This window comes from Quercus robur, chromosome 2, assembly GCF_932294415.1.
Source record: "Quercus robur chromosome 2, dhQueRobu3.1, whole genome shotgun sequence".
In the NCBI taxonomy this organism is placed as follows: Eukaryota; Viridiplantae; Streptophyta; class Magnoliopsida; order Fagales; family Fagaceae; genus Quercus; species Quercus robur.
In genome coordinates this window covers 76,935,126-76,956,459 of record NC_065535.1, presented here as the reverse complement: position 1 = coordinate 76,956,459, position 21,334 = coordinate 76,935,126, and the positions used below count along the sequence as shown (strand labels likewise).

Sequence of the window (21,334 nt, the reverse complement as noted above, 5' to 3'; positions counted from 1 at the left end):
AAATTAGTTAATTTAGTGTAGAAAACGAGGAATCTAAATAATAAACCATAAAAAACATAATCATATAACTAAAAAAAAATCAAATTTATAAGTCATCTATATATATTAATAGGTAAAACTTAGAGAAAGTTGAATTAGAATTTGAAATTATAATCCAATTCTGCACGTCTAAATTTATGTGGAAACTACACCATAATTATCCACTTAAGCATGTGCCATGTGTCTACTTAAGTTTTTTAATTTTTGTGTCAAGTGAGTTAATGAGTACAAAATACTAAGAATCTAATATTAATGAACTACAAAATTAAAAAAAAAAAAAAAACAATTACATATACTCAATAAAAATCACATGTTTCTCAAAAAATAAATAAAATAAAAATCACTACACATTCTATCTTATTAAAAATTAGAAGAAAAAAATAATCATAAGTAGACATTCATGGTCGCTCCAGAAGCTTATAAACCATGAGTGGGGCACATCTCTAACCGATGTGGGACTCTGCGGTTGGTACGCGAGGACAAAGTCCTTGGCTGCCCCCTAGCCCTACACTCAAGGACGAAAACAAATCCTTGCGAGCCTGGCTCCCCAAAGAGGACAAACGGCTTGCGGGGGAAATCCCCCCACAACTTAAAAAAAATAATTTGACTAATTATCTATATTTTATGATAAAAATTGTATTTAATTTTAAATGTAATCTATATGTATGCATGAATGCATGTGTTACATTTTTTAAAAAAATAATAATAATAATAATTTGATTAATTATTTATATTTTTATAATAAAATTTTATTTAATTTTAAATGCATCCATGCATTTGCATGGAGTTACATACTAATTTTGTATAATTTTTGGACGTTATTTGATTTGTTATTTTATCTTGTTATCATTTTGGTGTATTAAAACACAAAAGCCATTGAAATCAATTACCTTTCTCGATGCCAGTGACCCTTTGCCTGTCTTGGAACCAAATAATGGAGGAAAAACAAGTGTTACAAAATGGATGGCTTGTTTTTACCCAGATCGACAATTAGGATAAGTTTGGTGTACAATAATAGATTCTGTACTATCATAGTTATCTTTTAAGGCATAACTATTTTGTTATTTAACTGTTATTTCGTTATGGGAAATAGTAATTCCTTTGTGCTTTAAATTGAGGAACAATCATATACACAATAATAGAAGTCATACATCATATGTAATATACAGGGGGTAGTCAAAAAGTTTTGTTTGGGGGCCAACTTATAACTTCCATACACATGCGCAAACACAAACATTTATATACGCATATAACTTAGTACTCTCCAAAGTGAATCTTTAAATTTTTCATTTTTAATATAAGTTGCCAAATTGTCTATCAAAGTGAGTAGAAAATTTTCAATTGAACTAATAAAGTATTCAAAAACATGAATGATCTAAAATTTTAACAGAAACAATAACACATTTTACAATAAAAAATAAATGTGAGAAAAAAAACATTTTCTATAACTACTAGACCAATTGGACAATTTTTTTAAAAGTATTATTATACTAACTCAAATATTTAGAGGGGCCAAGTCCCATTTTTGTAGGCTAATTATTAAAATGTTAAATATTTATATATAGTATACAAATATTTTTAAAATTTTTGAGGCCCCCCCAATGAAGCATGTAGCTCTGCCCTTGCTCACTCTTACAACTACACTATGTGAGAAGGAGGATATATACATCCAATTCATGAGATATTTATTACTTTTTAACTTAAATATTTATCAAGCAACCAAAAACTAAGAGAAGTTTTTTACCTATGGATGGCAATGGGTGAGAATGGGGTTGGATTAAGGGTGCCCCGTCCCCATCCCATCATCTGTTCAAGGCAAGGAAAACCAATGTGAGGCAGGAGTAGGGTAAGATGGATTTAGTGCATTTGGCCATTCTTAATAAGGCAACTTTGAGATTAATGAATTAGAGATGAATGATAAAGAGAATAGGCAATGCTAAGAGAGAGAACAATTTTTTTAAGGGACAATAAATAGAATATGTGAAAAAAAATACATATAAATAGAATGAGGTAGGGTGGGAAATTTTTGTCATCCCTATTTTTACATGATAATAAAAAGCAATTATCATAAAGTGAATGTCATATGTTCAAATCTGATTGTATTTTTTTTTAAAAATGGTATTGAAAAATAAAAGGAAAAAATCCAAAACTAACCCTCTAACTTTCAGCCTTTTTCATTTCAGTCCTCTAACTTTCAGTTTTGTCATTTCAGTCCTCCAACTTTTAATTGTTGTAAATTCAGTATTCTGTTAATTGTCTTCGTTAAATGAGCAAAATGATGCTATTTTGGATCTTTTTTTAAAAAAAAAAAAAATTCGTAATTAAAAGAAATTAAAAAAAAAACTATTATTAAAAATAAAAATAAAAACATTTAGGGGAATGACATCGTTCTCCTTACCTGAAATCAAAACACAAATCGTGTAAATTTTCTCATAGCTTTAAACTGCGAATTTTTGGGGAAGAAGTAAGAGGGGATGTTTGGGTCGGCAACAGTGATGAGGTGAGACCAAGATTGAGAGAGAGAGAAACCAAGATTTGAGAGAGAGAGAGCACTTGAGATTGAGAGAAACCGAGATATAGAGAGAGAAAAATCAAGATTTGAGAGAGAGAGAAACCGAGATAGGGTCCACTCCGGCTTGCTAAGGTCACTCTGTCAGCTCTAGCTCCAACTCCGACTGAATATAGTTTTGGGTAGGGCTGTCCAATGGTTCATAGACTCGCCCAAACCAACCAGATCTGACTGACCCGAAACCTAGCGAGTGGACCCGAAACCCATGGTTGGTCAGATTCGGGTCTGCCTCTTACAAAAATCGACTATTCAGGTCGGGTAGTGTGTTAAGGCATTAAAAACCTGTATTACCCGACCCAACTCGATGGTTTCAAATTAAAAAAATAAAAAATAAAAACATTGGTTATTTATAGGGAGAAACACGTGAAGAGAGAAGATTGATTGGACTAAAAGCACTGAGTTGTTTAGTGCTACACACTAAGTTTCAAACTTCCAAATCAAAAGCCCTCAGTTGCTAGTTTCACGCAAAAGAAAATCAACCAAATCCCTCATCAGAAGATTTAGAACGATTGCACTTCAAATCAAAATCAGAGTTCCATTTCCCCATGCCCATGACCATGATGAGTCCTCCTTACTCCTTACTCAGCTCAGCCTCAAGGTCTCAACCATCATCTCTCTCTCTCTCTTATAAATCAGTATTCTCTTCATTCTCTCTGCTCTCTAGTCTCTCAGTCTTCTCTCCTTACTCAGCTCAGCCTCAAAATCTTTCGTTTTTATTTTGAAACAAACAAAATCCTTTACATCAAAATCTTTCCCAACTCCACCGAACCAAACCCTTGCTGTTGGTTGTTGCTGCCGCCGCCTCACACCACACCTAACACCACCACTTCACTTTCTTTCCACCATGGGTCTTCTCAGCCTCTTAGTCTCGGATTCCTACTCTTAGATCAGGAAAATTTTCTTCCTTTTTCATCCCTCTTTTTTCTGTATCTTGTGATATGGGTTTATCATCTTGTTCAAATGATTTTTTTTTTTTTGATAAGTAATAAGAATCATATTAATCATGAAGAAAAATTGAAAACAGCAACTGAAACAATCACCAAGCTCTCGACATCAATCTCGATCTTGATAATCCTAAGTATGTATGAAGACAAATACCTCTAGATCTCACAAGATATTCACACACACAGCATAAACAACAACAATAAAACGTGGTTAGGGTTTTTCCTTTTATACTTAAAGCAAAACATAAAACCCTACACGTCATATGGGCTTGGGCTTGAGTTGGAAAATTCTGCAGAAAAAAAAAAAAAAAAAAAAAAAAAAAAAAAAAAAAAAACCTGCATGAGCTTCGATCAATCGAGTCTAATTTTCGATCAATCAAGCTTTGCAGATTTGCACAATAAATCCTGCAGTACACTCGATTCCAACTTTACACAAAAACACACTTTGAACAGCCTAAATCTAGACTAAATGTTTTGATCATGATTTGCCAACATTACACATTGAAATTCTAATACATTAGTTCCTAATTCCTTAGAACTTAACAAAGGTATTCATGATGGTGAACACAAGAAACAGAAACAACAAAAAAATGCCATTTGTTGTTGAGTGTTGGTTGTATTTTGTTTTGGTTTTTTTTTTTTTTTTTTTTTTTTTTTTTTTTTTTGGTGTTGTGGTTCTATTATGGTTCTGCGGGTTTGTAGGTTGTGTTGCTTTGTCTAGTTGGGGCTTATTTGAGGTTCCTTTTGGTTTGTTGTTGTTGGTCTCCATTTTAAGAGCCTTGTCTGTATTGTTGCTAGTTTGGGCTGTGTGGTTCTGTTTTGTTGTTGGTTCTCCATCTCTTTCAATAAAGATTCTTGATTATCAAAACAAGAAAAAAAAAAAAAAAAACACAAAGTTAATAGATTCGGAGGAGGGTCTATTAAATTTGAGCTTCGATGTGTGTGTTTATATTTTATAAATATTTAACATTCTTTGTGGAAGCTATTAAAATACATGTTAATCAAATGCTGGTGGCTTTGTAAGAAACTGATCTTTTGGAAGTTCTCAATAAGGAAATATTGATAAGGTTCATGCCCCTAAATTATTTTGCAATTCATGTTGAATTTGATGTTATAATAATTGATATTGTATAAAAGCACTAATCGTACAATCAGAATCTTGATTCTCACACTAGGATTTCACCAGTTCATTCATTTGCTACAATCATAGTACTCTTATCAATACTATTCTCATCAAATGAACTTGTAGTATCTTGCATTTTAAGCTCATCAATAGCAACATTCCCTTTAATCAAAATAAAAAAGCAACACTCCCTGCCGTAGTATCACAATAACTTCTTGATAAATTAAATGATGGCACCTTACTTTAAGGTAGAAAGTTACATCCAAAACTAATTTGGTGGTGTGCTCTTGTGCTTTTCTACCTTCTCAGACCAAAATGAATAACTAGTCATAAGACTTGCTTGAGTATGCTCGTTTGTGTTATTAGTTTTCAAAGACTTGAGTTATCACTTTTCTGAGTGTGCTTTGTGTTTATTTTCATGTTTACTCTTTACAGACAGACATTATAGTTAGTTTGATTCATTATTTTAGTGTGCTTTGAGTGTACTTTATATCTGCCCTGTTTCATTCTTTGTTTTGTTATTTTTCTATGATCAATATACTTTATCTTCATTGAAAAAAAAAAAAAAAGATGAACCCCCATTTTAAAAAGATGAAATCCAAACACATTTTTATTTTCTTATCTGTTTGTACTTTATTGTTCATTTGTCTGATTCATTTTGCTTTCCTAACTTAAAAAATTGAAATCCTAATTTTATATAGAAGTCGAAAGTTGTTCAACTAGGCTACTCTTTTTGCTTCCTTTCCAAGGTCGAATCCCTAACAGCTAAGAATTCTCTGAGGTATCATTTCTCTTCTGTTATTTTTCTTTTAACTTCTTGTTATTTCTCATCTGTTATTTTTCTTTTAACTTCTTGTTATTGTTTGTTACTTTTGTCGTTGTTTTTGTTGTTGCTTTGATCTGTTGTTGTTGTTGTGTCACTTTTGGGTGTTCTTGTTACTAGGTTAGTAATCTCATTGTTATGATAGTTTGCTAATGCTTAAATTTGATGTCTTTAGGTTATGGAACCCTCAGTGATGCACCCCCTCCCAAACAACACCCACTGCCCAAGCTAAACCCGCCGCCCAAGTTGAACTTGTTGCCACTCCAACTAATGCTGAGGCATTTCCACTTAAACCTAATGGTAAAGCTAAGGTGAGTGAGATAGCTACTAATTGTGGTAATAATAGAAAAAAATCTACTGCTTGAGATCATTTTGAAAAAATAAAGATTAGTAGGGTCAATTTAAGGCCGTTTGCCATTATTGCCAAAAAACTTATCTTGCTAATAATAAGGGCCATGGTACTACTAATTTATTAAATCATACGCCAAACTGTGTTAAGAACCCTAATAGAGATGCACTTAAAGGGTAATAAACCTTAGCATTTGAACCCAAAATGAATGGGGAGGAAGGGTTTCAACTTGTACCAACAACCTTTACTATTGAGGTTTCTAGGAAGGCACTTGCTGAAATGATTATAATAGATGAGTTGCCTTTTGGGTTTGTTGAAAGGTATAGGTTTCAAAGATATTCAGCAACTTTACAACTTAAGTTGCAAATTAAGGATATCCCATCTTGTCAAAATGTGGCTAGGGATGTGATTGGCATTTATGGTGTTGAGTGATAAAAACTAAGGAAAGCCTTAAAAGGTCGTAGGGTGTGCCTTACTATGGATACATGGACTAGTATTCAAAATCTGAATTATATATCTCTTACATGTCATTTTATTGATGATGATTGGAACTTGCATAAGAAAATTCTGAAATTTTGTCAAGTTGAAGACCATAGAAGGGAGACTACAGGTAGAAAGATTGAGACATGTTAGTGTGAGTGGGGTGTTGATGACATATTCACCTTGACAATGGATAATGCTTCCTCTAATGGTGCTATCATTAAATTTTTACAAACAATAACTAAAGATTGGAAGGAGACTGTTTTAGAACATGAGTTCTTGCACATGAGGTGTTGTGCACATATCCTAAATCTGATTGTGGAGGATGGTTTGAAAGAAATTGATGCATCCATTGCTAAGATGCGTGAAGCAGAGAGATATGTGAAGTCCTCACCAAATAGAAATCAAACTTTTAGGAGTTTTATAGAGAGATTAGGTATTAAATCCAAGTATTTACTAAGTCTAGATGCACCTACTAGGTGGAACTCTACCTACCTCATGTTAGATATTGCTGAAAAATTTGAGAAAGTGTTCCTAAGAATGGACTTTGAGGATGATAGTTATTCTTCATACTTTATGAACAAGGAAAATAGTGGTGGTTTGGGATCTCTTTATGGGGTTGATTTTCAAAATTGTAGGATGTTTGTCGGTTTCTTGAAACTTTTTTTCAATGCAACAAAGAAGTTCCCCAGTTCTTTTTATGTTACTTTAAATACCTTCTTTGATGAGATGTTTGTGATTCAAGAGAATATTGCTCATTTAATTAAATCTGGAAATCATCTCTTAAAAAACATGGCAACTAAAATGGAAGCTAAATTTGAAAAGTATTAGGGGAAAGGGGATAAAATTAATTAGCTTTTGTATGTGTATGTGACTGTGGTTCTTGATCCAAGAAAAAAAATGAGGTTTTTGAAGTTTTCTTTTTCTGAAATTTATAGTTATGAAGTGGTTGATGAGATGGTTGATTTGGTGAGGAAGACCATAGATAGGTTGTATGATTATTACTCTTGTGTTGATTCACCAAATGTGGTAGTACCAAGTGAGAGTGAGAGGACACACATAGAAGGTGATAAAATTGGTTGCATTGATCCATATGTGATGGTTAATTCTTGATATGAGTGTTTCTTAGAGGTTGAGAAGTCTATAGGGTGTAGCAATGAGATTGAAAAATATTTGGCTGAAAATTGTGAGAGTAGAAGGGATGTGAAATTTGAGATTTTAGGGTGGTGGAAAGCTAATTCAAATAGGTACCAAGTGCTGTCCAAAATGGCCTGAGATGTGCTGGCTGTACCTATTTCTACGGTTGTTTCTGAATCTACATTTAGTACCGGAGGGCGCATACTTGATTCATTTCGAAGTTTACTCCCTCCTCTCTTGGTTCAAAATCTTGTTTGTGCTCAAAATTGGCTGCAAGCCCATGTCCCAATTTCTTTTTGCAAGTCAAAGGATGAGATGGAGGCCTTGAAGGATGAATTTCATAACTTAGGTAATATGTTTAACTTCCAAACTTCTTGTCTATTAAGTGTTATTAAATGTGTCATATACTTGAGCAAAATTTAATCTATTGCCTAAATTTTTTTCTTTTCTAGTTTTGAATCAAGCAACAACAACAACAAATTCTAGTTTCTGCTCAAGTAAAGGTGGTACCCACCACAATTAGTATTGATGAATGATCACTAACCAAGTATGTTTCTGCCCTTGTAATTTTTGTTGATATTAGTTACTTCCCTTTTGGTCATTTTGTAGTTTATGTTCTTTGTCTTTATATATTATTGATAAATATTTTTTTCCCCTTGTATTGTAGGAGGAAGGAAGGTCGCATTTTGTATAGGAGGCAGTTTTTTGGATATATTTTGTAAGCTTTTTTGGACAGATGTATAGTTTTTCTAACTATACATGAACTCTTACTTATAGGAAGGAAAACTTAGCATCTATGTTGGCTTTCCTTTCTATAAGTTATGAACTTGTTGACTATAGATAATAGAGTAGTTCTTTATTGCTTTAGGAAATCTATTATTTGGAAATACTTATAGTATTTCATAATTGTATAATTATATATACTGCTAGGAATATTGCCTATTACATTGGTGGTTTACTGCCTTACAGACTTGTGTAGTAAGTGTCTTCTCTGCTGCCTTTATGGCTTACTATATATACATGTGTGTGTGTGTGTGTGTGTGTGTGAAATTATGAAGATGTTCTAATATTAGTAGCAATGCTTGCGATTGTGTGGTTCTAGAAATTTACTTGATGTGTGAAATGGTTTGCAGGTTTAATGTGTTCAAATTGACTTTTATATGCCTAAGTTTTCTTGAGGAGATTTTGAGGGTACTGCCCATTGCCCAGACCTTTAGGCTTAGACAATTTTGGAAAATATTTGTTGTAATGTGTGGATGATTAACAAGTGGTAAAAAAATGGTATTTTGTGTGCTTTTTGTTTGCTATTATGTCCAGGTTTTACTTTGTATTTTTTTTGTTCCCAAATGTCAATATGTGGGTTCTGGGAAGTATATATTTGGATTGATATTGCTTCAAGCAGAGCTTGTAGGCTCATTTTAAAGGGTACTGGCCTACTAGAACATATTAATTTAGACAAATTCAATCCCTTGAAAGCCCATTTTAAAAGAAATGAAGTAAAAAAGAGGCCCAATCTAATATGACAACATTCAAAAGCTGTTTAAATCCTTGTAATTTAGAAAGCCCAATAATTTTGTCTAAATGCCCAAAAAAATTAAATCCATGAAAATCTACAAATTTGGCCTAATATGTGGCCCAAACCCACCAACCCAATGAATCCGACCCGCCCCAACCAATGACCCGACTCAGCGGGTCCACCCCGTATTTTAGGTGAGTGCAGGTCAGTTTTCCAACAACCCAACCCAATCGAGTCAAGTGCGAGTTAGGCCCAACCCAGGCCAACTCGACCCGTGGACAGCCCTAGTTTTGGGTAAATGATGATATAACTCTTTTGAACTTTTATGTTTATTTGGGTGTTAGGGTGAATTTTGTGCTAGATTTTGTTGTGTGTTATATAAAACTGGTGACTTTTTTTGTTAAAGAGTATTTTTGTTTCATTTTGTTTGTTTATGTTGGATTTTGTTGATTGATTGGTGAGAGTAAATGCTTTGGGATAATCTACTTTATTTTATTTTTTACTCTTTTTGTGTGGATAATATACTTTAATTGTCTGTTAAACATCTTCACATGTAATTTCTCTATTTTATTATAACTTGGTCCCCACTAGTTGTTTGCTGTGTGGGGTACTTAGAAGTTAGCACTTTATTTTTTTGTTGACATTTTGGTGTGTGTAGGGTACTTAACACTGTCTTTGTCGGTTAAAATACTGTGTTGTTTGTTGACTTTTTAGTTTAAAACTTTCACAGTAAAGATGCTTGGTTAGAATTTCACATTATTTTTTCACTACAATGGAGTATTGCACCATTCGACTAAGAAGATGAAGTATATAGGTGGTAAGGTGAAAGTTTATGATAACATGGATTCAAACTATTTTCTCATGCCGGAGGTTAAGCATTATTGTGCGGAGTTGGGGGTATTGGATTATGTCCAGTTTTATTTTCTTGTGCCTTGGTTGGATCTTCACACTGACCTAAGATATTTGTCCATTAATGCTGATACTCAGGAACTATTTAAGTGCCTTGACCTCATTGATCCAAAAATAGACATTTATGTAAAACATGCAACTCCTATTCAGAAACAAATGTTAGTCAAGAATGTTAGTGTTGTTGAGGATGTGGATGTTGATGATGGTGATGGTGATGGTGATGATAATGAAGTTGATGTGGAGGATTGGGATAAGGCTCTTGTTAATGATAAGTTTGAGGAGGGTGGTAATTTGGTTGATGAAAGGAATGATGCTAGGGCAATGATGGGAATGGTGCCATGGGAGATGTAGATTATGAATGGTATAACTCTAACTATGATAACCCAGCCAATGAAAAGTTATATGAAATTATTATGGATGAGGTTGATGGCAACACTTTTCAACTCATCATAACCCGTAACGATCAGCCCTCACAAGAGCCCACAATTGCTATCGACTCATTGTCACACCTACCTAATTTTGTAAATCAATCATTATCCCACCTAGATCTAGTTCTAACTCTTTTCAATTGGCCGTTGGATGAAATTCCAACTGGATCTAACTATGCATAGATGAGTTGTAGCCTCCCGACAATTCTGATGGTAAGCAAAAGAAAAAATTACTTGAATTCTGTTGAGGTCTAAAAAGTCACAGTACCTAGGCCCAAAGAAATAGAGGCTTGGAGCCCGAAAAATATCAAGAAGAAAAAATGGCAAGCCCAGAAGCTTATGAGAAAAGAAGAAAGAAAAAAAGAAAAGAAACCCATGTCAGAGGATTGAAGAAGAAAGCTGAGCCGGGATCCTCAGAAACTGCCAAAAAGACTCGGGATCCCCCAGGCGTGTAAGCACAGTTAAGAAAATATTAAGACAGTTCAAAAGAAAAAGACAAAAAGAAACACAAGAAACAGAGGAGAGGCCACGTCCTTCTCAAGCGCCAAACGACCCAGCAAGAAAAAGAGGGAAGAATCAGCGACTTCTCATAACGCAAGTGGGTAGCACCTCGGGGAACCAGAATGAAGAAGTATAAAAAATGGAGTAGCAGCGAAAGACTTTCAAACCGGTAGAGTGGGATTCCGCCCGTTTGAGAAAAAAGATAAAGAAGAAGGATGGCCAAAAGTTGGATCGTGAAGAGAGTGACCTCAGCATATTCCGAAATAGGTAGTCAGCCATGGATTTTCAAAGAAACAAAACTAAAAGGAAGGAAAGAATGAAGAACAGGGAAATTGAACCTACTGGGCGATGAGCACAACACATACTCTAGTACCCAGAGGGTAAAACAGGGGAATTAATAGTTTCCCTGAGACTCCAGAATAACACTATAAAAAGGGGGAAAGGATTGCGAAGAGGGGCAAGAAATTTGAGATGAGAGAATCATTGAGAAAATTCTGTCGAGAAGAGAAACTCAGAGAAAATTAGTGAAATTACTTCCCAATATCCTAGAGAAAGCCACTATAGCACATACTTGAATTCAAAAAGAATCAAACTTTGCAAGTCTTAAAAATTAGAATAACCATTTAAGACTGTAATTTTTGAGCTTACTTGAACCTTGTATCACGTCTTAGTGAGCGTACTGTAATCATAATAAAGAAAATTCAATGAAATATTCTCTACTGATTTGAGGATCTCTAACCATTATTTTGTGCTTTTACTATTTTGTTCTCTACATTACTTTGTTGTTTTGATTGTTGTTCAATACAAATATCTCTGTTTGTTAGTTTATGTGTATTGTAGGAAGTATGTCCTGTGCACCACTTGATTTTTAAACAGCCCTTTAGCTGCGGTGAATCAAAGCTGGTCCACCAAACTACAACTATTCGGCCCGGGATCCTTAGGCCTGAGTGTTACAGAAAAAGCACTCTCACAAATTCAAACTTGAATACTTAAAGGATCCTGAATTTGTGTTTGGGATGTCCTTTAGGGACAACAAACAGTTCAAAGAGTTTGCACGAGCTTACAAGTTGAAGCATGGATATGGCATCAAGTTGACAAAAAATGAGAAGTCTAGGATGAGGTATAAATGTGTTGAAGGCTGTCCTTGGAAGGTGTCTACATATAAGGATAAAGAGGCAAACTTTGGATTAGTGCATTATATGATACTCATACATGCAGTAGGTCTTTCCATAGCAAGTAGGTTTCTTCACATTGGGTGATAGAAAAGTATGTTGGTCAATTTCATACTAATATTGAATTTCAAGCTAAATATTTGGTAGCTGCAGTGGGCGGAATGTTAATATGGAGTTTTCCTTGTCAAAGGTATATAGAGCTAGAGATATTGCTAAATACATGGTAGGAGGGGACTTTTGTGAGTAATACTCCAAGGTAAGATGCTACTGTGCGGAGTTGAGAAGATTTAACCCAGGTACCACAACTAGAGTCATAGTTGCTGTCCATGGCCATAATTTCAAGAGGGTCTATGTAGCTGCATGTAAAAAGGGATTTGTTCGTTATTGTAGACCATTGATCATCTTAGACACTTGTCATCTGAAGAGCGTAGTTGCTGGCCAACTTCTAGTAGTTGTGGGTATAGATGGAAATGATGGTATGCATCCAATTGCGTATGCTGTTGCTGAGGCAAAAGATAAGGAGACTTGGACATGGTTTTTGGAGAATTTAGTAGGTGATATAAGGCCTATGAGAGACCATGGATGGTGCTTTATTTCAAACCAACAAAAATGTTTGCTTCCTACTTTAGCTGATGTGGTCCCAGATGCATACAATGGATTCTGTGTGAGACATTTGTTTGCTAACTTCAAGAAGAACCATCAAGGAAAGGAGTTAAAGGACTTGATGTGGGGGGCAGCTAAGTCATTGGCAACAGTAGCATTTGAAATTTATATGAAGCAAATGGAAATAGTAAGCAAGGAAGCTTGTGATGAATTAAGGGGTAGGTCTCTGTTATAGTGGGCTAAACATGTTTTCCCCTATTATCCAAAGTGTGATATGCTGTTAAATAACATTTGTGAGACTTTTAATTTGAAGATCGTGGAAGCAAGAGAAAAGCCATTGGTCAATATGGGAAGTAGTTTGTGGTTGATGTGGAGAAACGTTCATGTGCTTGCAACTGTTGGGATTTGATTGGGATCCTTTGTAAGCATGTAGTGCATGTAATAACTTTCAGGAAAGAACGGGCTGAGGATTATGTGCATGACTTCTATAAGAAGGATACATATATTGTTTTATATTCGCATCTCATTTAGTCATGTAATGGTCCTGATTTGTGATCGGACGTAGATGGAGATGCAGTACTTCCTTCAATTCATAAAATTTAGCCAGGGAGGCCTAAGATTGAAAGAAAAAGAAAGGATAAAGATGAAGTTTATAACCCTTGCAGAACGAAGAGGAATCAAACAAGTTTAAGATGTGCACATTATCCTCAATTGGAGCATAACAAAAGGACTTGTAGGAGCAATTAAAGACCACCAGGAGTAGCAACAGCCAAGGGCAAAGGCAAGGCGGCAACTGACAATGGCAAAGGCAAGGCAACGAGTAGTGGCAGAAAGATGGTATTTGAATTCATTTAAATTCTTTCCTTAATGCAGCAAATTTTGCACATTGCTAAAGTTTTTCACATGCAGGAAGCCGCTGTCATTGAGGAGCACTTCATGGGATTTAGAGTGCAAGTAGACGATGCATTTAGCAGCCAATAAAACAATGTATGTGTGATATATATATATATATATCATCTTTTTGTTATCAACTTATAATGTCTATGTACTTTTTACATTTAGACTGCCAACATTAAGGGGAACTCGAAGAGATTTAGAGCAGGAATTGATGGTAGTCAACAAAGCTACATAAATTTTAATAGTCAACAAAGCAGTAGAACTTGGTTAATTCTAGCGACAGTACTTCAGAACTTAGGCATGTAGTTTATTATGTAATTGGCCAAACATTGTCACATGACTATTATTTTGTGATGTTATTTCCAAATTATTAAGGCAATTTAGGTTTTGAAGGAAGTAGACTAATATTGAATTTATTTTGTGATGTTAAAGTCAAAAGGTAAGGTAGGTTATGTATGGGAGTTGAAATTTTATGCCTTTGGTTTGCTTTTATTTTGTGATGTCAAACTCTTAACATGACTTTTATTTTGTGATGTCATTGCCAAACTATTAAGGCAATCTAATTTTTGAAGGAAGTAGACTAATATTGAATTTAGTTTGTGATGTTAAAGTCAAAAGGCAAGCCAGGTTATAAATAAGAGTTGAAATTTCATGCTTTTGGTTTGCTTTTATTTTGTGATGCCAAACTCTTAACATGGCTTTTATTTTGTGATGTTATTGCCAAACTATTAAGGCAATCTAATTTTTGAAGGAAGTAGACTAATATTGAATTTAGTTTGTGAGGTTAAAGTCAAAAGGCAAAACTAGTTATGTATAAGAATTGAAATTTCATGCCTTTGGTTCGCCTTTATTTTGTGATGCCAAACTATTAAGGCAATTTAATTTTTGAACAAAGTTGAGCAGTGTAATTATTTTGTGATGTTAAAGTTAATTAATAAACAGGTTAGGGGAACGACATCGTTCTCCTAAATGTTTATTTTTTAAAAATTTTTAATAACAGTTTTTTCAATTTCTTTTAATTATGAAAATTAAAATTAAAAAAAAATAGCCAAAACGGTGTTGTTTTGGTCATTTAATGGGGACAATTAACAGATAGTTAACAAAATACCTAATTAACAATAATTGAAAGTTGAAGAATTGAAATGACAAAACTGAAAGTTAGAGAACTGAAATGAAAATTTTTGAAAGTTAGAAGGTCAGTTTTGAATTTTTGCCAAAATAAAATAAAGAAAAAAAAAACACACCAATCTTCTCCATTTGGGGCTCCAATTGCAAATTTTATAATCTAGCCCAATGGTACAGCCCATCTCAACAACAGAATCCAAGTTCGACCCACTCGTCCCCATCCTCAGAATACTTGGCAGTCATTAACGTAAAGCGGGAGGGCAATATAGTAATTTCACAACCACATCATTGGCAATCCATATCGACTCTCCTTCCTCGTGTCCTCGATCTGATATTCTGAATACAGCAAAAATCCAAAACCAAACAAAAACACAATCCCCTCCTCATTCAGAGAAACTTCGCATTTCTCTCGTTCAGATCTCTTTCTCTCTGATCGATCGCCGAGAAAGAAGAAGAAGAAGAAGAAGAGAAAATGTACGGATTCGAAGCCTTAACGTTCAACGTAGATGGAGGGTACTTGGAAGCGATCGTGAGGGGACACAGAGCTGGGCTTCTCACCGCCTCTGATTACAACAACTTGTGCCAGTGCGAAAACCTCGACGACATCAAGATGCACCTCTCCGCCACCGAGTACGGCCCTTACCTCCAAAACGGTGCGTTTTTCTTTCAATTTGGGTCTTTTTCTTTTTTCTTTTTTGAGAAAATTACGCTTTCGATTGTTAATGTCTCTGATTTGAATTTAGCATTGCTATATATCATGTCATTGTTTGATTAATGCAAAATACCACTTAGTTGAACTTAAAAAGTCACTTATTGTTTATTTTTCTAGCGTTAGTGATGTTGATTTATTAGGGTATGAACATTAGATAGTTAATGATTAGAGATCAAGATGGGATTTTTTGGGCTTAGATTAGTTAATGATTAATTACAATATGTCCCAAAAGCTTAACTTGATAGGAAATGGTGAGTTTAATCATTTAACTATAATTCTAGCACTATCTTGAGACCCAACATGTGGAATTTTAATTTTTAAATGAGAGGTAAAGTGAAGATTAGAGACAAAGGTTCAAAATTAGGACCGCCTACTCTGATACTGTGATAAATTACCACTTGTTCCAAAAGTTTAAGCCAATTGGAAGAGTGAATTTAATCATTTTTTTGTTGATAAATTCAATAGTTACACTAGGGGAGGGGGGATCTGAATTTTGAACCCTTGACGTTTTCGTTAGAAACAACAGGTGGTGTAAGTTGACCTACAAGGCTCTTGGCACTTGTCCACTTGATTCCTAGCACATGGGATTTTAAATTTTAAATGGAAGGTATAATGGAGACGGGGTGTTCAAACTTAGGATACTTAGGGCTACTTGGTCCTATACCAAGATAAATATCACCAGCCCTAAAAGTTGTAGCTGATAGAAAGTGGTTAATTTTATCATTTAACTATTATTCTAGCACTTAAAGAGCGTGTCTGATCATGTTTTAATGATATTGGGACGTGGTTTTGGTGGAATGTTCTGGATAATTATGGAACGAATGTTTGTATTCAGTATAAATATGATGCAGTTTGAAGAAGATGATATGGGTAGAGTTGGACAAGACATGATTGAGGCTATAGTTTGACTAATGCAAGAGAGAAGATTATGGATACTTATTTGAAAGTGAATTTGTAGTTTATTTTGTTCGTGTATTTGGTGTATGATTTGTGAAATTAGAAAGCTTGCTATCTGTTCAAAATTAATTATATAAAATTGGATGACTTTGGAGTACAGTAGGAAGTGGAATTTTGGATGTTGAGTATGAAAGGTACTGGGGCTTGGTTGTATCTTTCTTATCTTGCAAGGTCTAGAAATGGGGAAAATAGGTTATCATTGATTGAGGCTGTGAGGGAATAATAGGGAACGGGATTTTGGTAGCAAAGATGAAGTATCTACTATTATGGACTTTGCATCAGTGGGAGCATACTGCCAAGTTTCCTGCTTTGTCAGATTTTATAGAATTAATTGATAGACTGAATTTTAGATATTAAAATTGGTTTTTTTTTTTTTTTGGCACGTAATTTGTACACTTCTGGTTTGTGCTTTACAGATGAAATGGTTACTCATTAAAAATTTCTGACACTTATTGTCATGCTTTGCCTAGTAAAGCATTTAACAGAATAAGATTAAATTAATGACTGATAAAAAAAAAGAAAAAGGAATCAATTTGATATAGTGCAGATAATGGTGATGAGTTTGTTGGATCGTTCAACTGCTGGATCTGGTGGTCCCATTTGTCTGTTCCCATGAATTTGAATGTTATATTTTCTGTTGTCTGCTGTTAAATCTATCTGCTTTCTTTACAAGTGGATAAATTGGATTTTCTGTTTTTAAGCACATACATAAGCTGTACATTTTTTAAAAAAGTGTTTTTTATTTGATTAAAAGTCACTAATTGTTGATTTTCATAACTTTATTGCAGAACCTTCCCCATTGCATACAACTACAATTGTTGAGAAATGCACTCTTAAATTGGTTGATGAGTACAAGCACATGTTATGCCAAGCGACAGAGCCCTTGTCAACCTTCTTAGAGTACATTACGTATGTGGACTTCATCAGCTTGATAACATCAGTTTTGTTTTTAATTTTTTTTTAAACTAATTGACCATCCAACTACTTGTGGGAAAACTGTTCTGAGCAGTTTGGAGATAAACTATGAAATCACCACCTTATTATTTTAAACAATGACTAACAAAAGAGAAATTGAACCTGTTATGATTACAACTACTAAAGGAATTAGAAATTGTACTTGTTCAAATTTTATTTCATATTATATCTCCTGCTTCTTACAGATACGGTCACATGATAGACAATGTTGTCCTGATTGTTACTGGAACCTTGCATGAGAGAGATGTTCATGAACTATTGGAAAAATGCCACCCATTGGGCATGTTTGATAGGTAATTTCAATGCTAAATACTGCTTTGTGTTGGTTTTTTTGACAGCTTATAAAATATTTTCTTAATTTTATATTTTCTCCTCAGCATTGCTACCTTGGCAGTTGCTCAGAATATGCGGGAGCTTTATAGGCTGGTTCTTGTTGATACACCACTTGCTCCATACTTCTCGGAGTGTATTACATCAGAGGTGTGGACCAGTAAAACTTGCTTTACTCACCTCTTACATTCTTTTTTTCTTATATTTCTATGGGCATTTTGTGGTCATTCTTTTACATTGGCTATCTTCATCTTTGTGGGGCTGCACAGTCTATTAAATTAATCACTAATTTTATTTTCTTTAAACAGTCCTAATTCTGTCGAATGCACATTTGATATTGCAGTAGTTAAAGGAGGGTGTGATATTACTTAAAAAAAGAAAGAAAAAAGAAAAGAAAAAGAGAGAGATTAAAGAAAGGGTGTGTGATACAATGGCAATGAACTAGAGATGATAACCATTGCCATTGTCGTGGAGACACGAAGGTCACATCTTTTTAAGTTCTCGGAAGAATTTCAGAAAACCTTTTATTGTCTTTACTCTTTATTTCATTAATCTTAGTAAATGAGCTAGTTTTGGCAGCAAAAGCGTTAGCATCACTATTATAGAATGATCAATTTGTTTGGCTATTTTGCATGTGATTCTGGTAGAAAACTCTTGATGACATTCCCTTTTGATTCCCTATCCTGTAGGACTTGGATGACATGAACATTGAAATAATGAGGAACACTCTTTACAAGGCATACCTTGAGGATTTTTACAGGTTTTGCCAGGTGAGCTTCGATTAATAATTATGTGTAAAAAAAAATATTACAGATTTTGGAAACTTTTTTAGCATATTCTATATCTTTGAAATTTAATCTGATATTCTGGACAGAAACTAGGGGGTGCCACAGCAGAGATCATGTCTGACCTCCTTTCCTTTGAGGCTGACAGAAGAGCTGTCAATATTACCATAAATAGGTGCTGTTGTCGTTCACAAGCTTTCTTCTTTGTTTTTTTATTGTTATTCATGTGAATCTTTCCAATTTTTCAATTACATGTGCTTTTTTAAAGCATTGATTTGGTTCACTTCATGCAGCATTGGAACTGAGCTTACCCGAGATGATCGTCGGAAGTTGTACTCTAACTTTGGTTTACTGTAAGCTCTTTGCTCAATCTTGATATGCTTTTAACAGTGAACATTAGTTGGATCTGACATTGGCTGCTTGTGTTCAACAGTTACCCATATGGCCATGAGGAACTTGCTGTTTGTGAAGACATTGACCAGGTATGTATTTTCTTAGCCCTTGGAGTAGGTGTGCTATGAGTCTCATTCAGGAGATTTGGAAATGAGTTTTAGTATTGGATTTAGAAAATGTTGGGGGCCCTTTTTTTGTTGATGGAGATCTGCCTAATAATTAAATGATAACAGACATGCAAGATTTATTTCCTTCTGGGTAGTTAGGTTGTGGTATTAGTAGCAAAAGATCTTTAAGTTGGTCAATAGGGAAGTTTAGCCTTTTTGTGTCTAGAATGATTATCATAATCCATTACCGTGTTAATGCTTATCTCTGGTCTTCTGGTTTCTTGAGTTTTGGTATCTTCTAAGAAGATACCTATGTGATGCTCGGGAATGCTTGTGAGCTTTTGTGTCTGTCATTTCCCTTGGAATCGGACTCCACTTTTTTTTGGGAAAGATTAAATGTTCAGTAGCTTTGAGCTTTCGCTTAGTTGTCTTGTTCTGTATTTGGCAGGATTTCTTCTAAACCTGGAGACATGATTGCATATTTTTTGCGGTCCTGTACTCATTTGTGCTTCAGATTCTTAATTGTAACAGAGTTTGTGACCTTAGTCCTCTGTTTGGCTGTCATTGTAGGTCCGTGGTGTTATGGAAAAATATCCTCCTTATCAGTCTATCTTCGCTAAAATGTCCTATGGAGAAAGCCAGATGCTAGACAAGGCATTCTATGAAGAGGAGGTGAAAAGGCTTTGCTTAGCATTTGAACAACAGGTTTGTGTCTCAGTAATTGAGCAGGCCTTGTCCCCATTACTTATTCCATTAGCAGTAGTTAATTATGGGATTTAGAAGATAAGCATTCCTGACTATATATCTACGTTCCTTTGTTGTTACAAACTCCTGCTGTCTTCAAATTTTCATCGACTATTCATAGCCATAGCTCATTTACTCACGATGTTATATTGTCCTCCTTTCTGATCTGCAGTTCCATTATGCTGTTTTCTTTGCGTACATGAGGTTGAGGGAGCAGGAGATAAGGAACCTGATGTGGATTTCTGAATGTGTAGCTCAGAACCAGAAATCCCGAGTCCATGACAGTGTTGTCTTCATATTTTAGTCGAATTTCAACATCTAGAAATAACTATTTGTGATTTGTTTAAGCATAATCTTCTGTAAATCTCCTCCCCGTGTCATCCTCCAATGAGTAGCAGAGAGAAGCCTCCTGCACCGTTTTCGAGATTGTGTGTTGAAAATAATAGCTTTTGTATTTGTTATGTAGAGGGAAAGTCATTGTATCAAATTGGTCAAATATATTTTGGATGTGAGGAGAAATCGGATTTTTTTATATTATTTATCATTATAATAAAAATAATAGGTTGGTGGTTACATAAAATTATGGCTTTTCATTGAATTTATTAGAATTTTACTTTTAACTAATTACATCATTTAATTGTCCCAATAAAGCATAAATGATTTTTCCCCCACTTAAAAGCAATTATCAAAGTAAAGAATTGTACCTAGGTTTTGTCTAATAAATGGTCTTCTATTTTTATTTATTTTTATTTTTTTAACCAAGGAGTGTATCTAGACTATTTATTTGGGTGTATGTAGTTCTACTTTTACTTTTACTGTCTCACATTTCCTATAATACACACCCTAAGTTATTACAATGAGGAATCTCTTGGTAATGACCTCAAGATGGGGCAAGAAGTTTCGATCTTGGTATCTCATGAACATAATAAGGTCTTGGGAACCATTAAGTCAATCATTTGAAGTTTGTATCTTTATTTTTTAAACAAACAAATTTTGTTCTTAAAGTGTGAAATTTGGGTATTATCTTTTATTTTGGTAGAAGTTAGAGATTATATAAATTTTATTATACAAGATAACTACCATGATAATGAATATAATTGGTGAATATTAACAACATTTTGTTGATGTAATATCCATAGCATAATCCTTTTATATTTCCTAATTTTCATGGGAAAAAAGCAAAGAGAAATCCATAACTTCATTAGTAAGTGAGAGGGTAAATGAACCAATCTATTTATGAACAACTCAAGCTTAACTTAACGCTCTGTTTGTTTCAGTATAAACATTTTCTGGAAAATAGTTCATTTTCCAAAGAGCATTTTCTAGAAAACTATATCATTTTTCAGTGTTTGGTAACAACCTTGAAAATGAGCTAAAGAATGTTTTCTAGTGTTTGGTATGCAAATTTTTATTTTTATTTTTTATATTTCTTGTGTAATTTAAAACATGTGTATTATGTAAACCAACTCATCTTTAAAATTTTGACAATAGATACAATCAAAATTAATTGTCAAATTTTCATGATCTCTACCACTCATTTTGTTTGTATATATAGACTGTAACGTCCATACATACATTCATATATATATATATATATATATATATCAACCATTTGTGTATATACATAAAATTTACATAGGAATACATCTTTAATAAGTACAAATAATAATAACTTTTAATTGTCTATTATTTTTACTGGTACACTAACTGTCTACT

General features: G+C 34.1%; 1 protein-coding gene across 1 annotated transcript; it reads left to right on the top strand.

Moving 5' to 3' along the window:
- The first annotated feature begins 14,920 nt into the window (after window positions 1-14,920).
- On the top strand, window positions 14,921-20,198 carry LOC126715100 (V-type proton ATPase subunit d2). Its single transcript, XM_050415539.1, has 10 exons — window positions 14,921-15,268; window positions 17,073-17,193; window positions 17,445-17,552; window positions 17,637-17,739; window positions 18,279-18,359; window positions 18,464-18,549; window positions 18,668-18,727; window positions 18,808-18,856; window positions 19,445-19,579; window positions 19,791-20,198. The coding sequence occupies exons 1-10, from the start codon at window positions 15,088-15,090 to the stop codon at window positions 19,920-19,922; spliced, it is 1,056 nt and encodes a 351-aa protein (XP_050271496.1). The 5' UTR covers window positions 14,921-15,087; the 3' UTR covers window positions 19,923-20,198.
- The last annotated feature ends 1,136 nt before the right edge of the window (window positions 20,199-21,334 follow it).